The sequence below is a fragment of the Culex pipiens genome, chromosome 1 (genome assembly GCF_016801865.2).
Source record: "Culex pipiens pallens isolate TS chromosome 1, TS_CPP_V2, whole genome shotgun sequence".
NCBI lineage: Eukaryota > Metazoa > Arthropoda > Insecta > Diptera > Culicidae > Culex > Culex pipiens.
Window position 1 is genome coordinate 98,705,392 of NC_068937.1, and position 4,043 is coordinate 98,709,434.

Genomic DNA, 4,043 nt, shown 5'->3' on the forward strand with positions numbered 1-4,043 from the left:
ATTGAGGTAGCTTATAATTTGCATATCCTATAATGAAGGCTTTGGAACTTTTTACTAATTATTCAGGATGATTTTGTTTTTGCAGAAAAATTCTGGTGATTCGAACAAATTGTCACTCTTTAAGATATTGCCTCTCAAATGGATTCCTTCAGTTTTTTGCCTTAAAATATTTCTTCAAATTGGCAATCTTGGCACGCGATAACACCACCGCCAAGTTGCTAAACTGTCGGCCGCTGGAAGTCATCATTTCGCATAAGTCGCTACATGGAGCATCGCAGTACTGACTGGTAACATCATCGCATCAATGTGTGGTATGTTGGAGAAGAGGGTGAGAGTGAGGGGGGCACGTCTACGCGGGAAGTTTCTCGGCGAGGAAGCATTACAGTTTGTCGCGGTAAGCAGGTTAGCGTTTCAAGGGGCGTATGCAGTAAGTTGTTTTTATTTCATGATTTCAAAACACAGTTGCACGAGTTAAGGTCTAGCACTGATTGCTTCCTGCGTACTACACAATCCTGGATATTCAGCGTTACAACCGGTAGTACATCTGGAGCAGGCCTTCCCGGACACGAAGACCGGCTGGTTGATCATGTTGGTAAAGGCGTAATTGAGCATGAGCATGAGCATGAGAGACCACCCATGGTTGTCCTTCTCCGTTGCTGAACAGGACCATAATATCCCATCAGCACAACCGGTCACACGCTTCAACGATCAAATGATGTTTCCCTTATCAACAGCATTCATGAATGCGCTGAAAAGATAAAACATCACGATCATCAAAACTAGAGCCGGTGCGAATAGGAAACAGTCGTTGGCCACCAACGGCGCCCGCCATGTCAGTTTGTAGATCTCGAGGGAATGGGACGGGAATGTTAGTTAGCACAGGCTGCTACCAAGGGTGGGTTCTATACGATATCCACACCCCCGCGTGTGCCGGAAAACTACTTCTACTTGGGATTTTGTTAGTGGGTAAGGGTAATGGCCAGGATTCAACATAGAGGATGATGATGCGACCCAATAATCAATAAATTTTGTTTAATGGTGTGATGTATTATGCATTCTCAAGGCAATCAGTCGGAGTATGCGGATGAGACTATTCCCGGTTATTTGGTGTTGAGTTTAGCATAAATGATTTAATCTTAGACAGCCGGCTGTGGAAAGATAAAACGAAATAAAATGCGAAAACGCGAAACCGCCCGGATCGAAATCCACACACAATCGGGGGGACAACAGAGACGGAAACGGCAACGAAAATCCGGCGTGATAACCGCGACGACGCACACCGTTCAAATTCTCCAACGCAACTGTCAAACATCCCGAAACCGCCCCGATCGAAATACACACACAGGATATCGTTACCAAATAAATTACAATTACAACATCCCGAAACCGCCCGGATCGAAATACACACACAATCGGGGGGACAACAGAGACGGAAACGGCAACGAAAATCCGGCGTGATAACCGCGACGACGCGCACCGTTCAAATTCTCCAACGCAACTGTCAAACATCCCGAAACCGCCCGGATCGAAATACACACACAATCGGGGGGACAACAGAGACGGAAACGGCAACGAAAATCCGGCGAGATAACCGCGACGACGCACACCGTTCAAATTCTCCAACGCAACTGTCAAACATCCCGAAACCGCCCGGATCGAAATACACACACAATCGGGGGGACAACAGAGACGGAAACGGCAACGAAAATCCGGCGAGATAACCGCGACGACGCACACCGTTCAAATTCTCCTACGCAACTGTCAAACATCCCGAAACCGCCCCGATCGAAATACACACACAATCGGGGGGACAACAGAGACGGAAACGGCAACGAAAATCCGGCGTGATAACCGCGACGACGCGCACCGTTCAAATTCTCCAACGCAACTGTCAAACATCCCGAAACCGCCCGGATCGAAATACACACACAATCGGGGGGACAACAGAGACGGAAACGGCAACGAAAATCCGGCGAGATAACCGCGACGACGCACACCGTTCAAATTCTCCAACGCAACTGTCAAACATCCCGAAACCGCCCGGATCGAAATACACACACAATCGGGGGGACAACAGAGACGGAAACGGCAACGAAAATCCGGCGAGATAACCGCGACGACGCACACCGTTCAAATTCTCCAACGCAACTGTCAAACATCAGGATATCGTTACCAAATAAATTACAATTACAACATCCCGAAACCGCCCGGATCGAAATACCTCATGTTGGTAAAGGCGTAATTGCACACAAAGTACTGGACGTTCCATCTGCCCTGCCTGTAGCTGACCAACGAGCACCCAACCCGAGTGGTCCTATCCGAAACGATCTGGGTGAAGTGACCAATGTCCGGACTGAAACCTACTTTATCAACAAAAGTTCCTCAAGAAAGATCTTCATTGAACTTACCCACTGTATCGACTAGGATACCTAGCGATAAGACTAGGGCTAGCGACGTCCGCCTCCGAAAACCAGTCGTTGATAAACTGCTCGATCAAAGCCTCATCGGTGATCGCCACCCCTTGGTACGACCGCTGCGCAATGTTCTGTCCGGCATACGGAAAGCTCACCGTATTCCGACACTTGTCGTGGCCGAAAACACATCGCCTGGCATTGGCCGCAGCAATGCAAGCCAACTCAGCGTCCCATTGCTGTTGAAAGTTGAAGATCTTGAAAAGTTCACCTCAATCTACTCTAAACCGTCACCAGTGTTGCCATCCTGGAGGCTTCCGGGTAAAGTGCCCCCGAGCCGTAGCTCTGCCTTCCCGTTGCGACTTTGCTACGGAGGCGGTTGTGCCGATCTACGATCAGCGATCGTTTGGCCTCGTCCATTGGCGTTTCCCGGGCATCGGGCCCACAAGAAGCTGCTGGTCGCGTCAACCCGTTACAGGCGATGTGAGGACCACCGTGTGGACACAGCTGGCGGTTACAGTAGCTGTTGGAGACCTGTTGGGACTGACTGATGGTTAGGGTTGCCAGCATGAAGAATGTTTTTGGAAAGTAATTCATTTTGAGGGAGTAGTTGACAGACTGTTGATGAATTCGCGGAAACTGTCATCTTTTATACGCTGAGACGGTGTTGGCAAACTTGGTGGGAATTTTCCAGTCGATAGTTCCGCAGCGAAAGTGGCAGATGTTCAAACAACATTATTTTGAGGCAAATCATGAGGCGTTGCTTGGTAAAGTTATTTTCCACGCGGCAAAACAAAGATCGTTTGTTCTTTGGTACAAATAGCATAATGGAACGGTATAACATATCTTTTGAAACAGTCGTCTACGTGACTGAAATAGTCAATTTCATTATCATTCCCAAGCAGCATCGCGCAACATGCTAAAAACGTCTAAGTCCAATTAAGTTACAACAAGGGAGCAACAATGTTGCAATTTGCGAAAATGTAACATCGAAACAAAGCTCTTCATAAAATAGTTACCATTATTTGCTGTCGCAACAATTTGATTTTGTTTGTTAATGCAACGTTTCGGTGACATTATTGTACCAATGTTGAAACAAAAATAAACTTTCTTCATGTTGAGCGACGAATGTTGCGAATTAGTTGCTGCAATGTTTTCTTGATAAAGCTTACTGTCAATATCGTTTGCCGTGGCATGAACACAACTTTGACTATCGACAGGCAAATAAAATAATAAATAACATTTCAACTATTCATAAAATGTTTCGGCTTATTATGCTGAGGAGAATTTTCCGGATCAATCATAAACTAATTCGTGTGATTTTCCGGGTGACCTTCAAAACTCGGCAGTTGGATACAAAGTCGGCTCTCTGCACACACACGGAAAGCGGGAACTTGGGCTTCTCAAAAAGCTCACCGGTAGCCACTGAGCTTCCCGCCGGTGGGCAGCCTTGTCCATCAGTTTTCCTGGCAAGACTTTTTCCCGGTTCCGACACGGACCCCAGTACGTAATCCACCACCCAACGCAACATCCTCCGTGGGGTGCAGGAGAGCCGAAATCAGCCTAAAGCTGATAGTACCCGCGCCCGGTTCCTCGTCTCACTTGCCTTTTACAATGGGGAGGGGAACCACC

General features: G+C 47.5%; 1 protein-coding gene across 1 annotated transcript; it reads right to left on the reverse strand.

Annotated features, from left to right (window-relative positions):
- Positions 1-440: 440 nt before the first annotated feature.
- Positions 441-3,167, reverse strand: LOC120425565 (antigen 5 like allergen Cul n 1-like). Its single transcript, XM_039590130.1, has 4 exons — positions 2,706-3,167; positions 2,409-2,650; positions 2,227-2,353; positions 441-588 (listed from the first exon to the last, which is right to left on the reverse strand). Exons 1-4 carry the CDS (start codon positions 3,006-3,008, stop codon positions 472-474), a joined length of 789 nt encoding a protein of 262 aa, XP_039446064.1. The 5' UTR covers positions 3,009-3,167; the 3' UTR covers positions 441-471.
- Between the last annotated feature and the right edge of the window lie 876 nt (positions 3,168-4,043).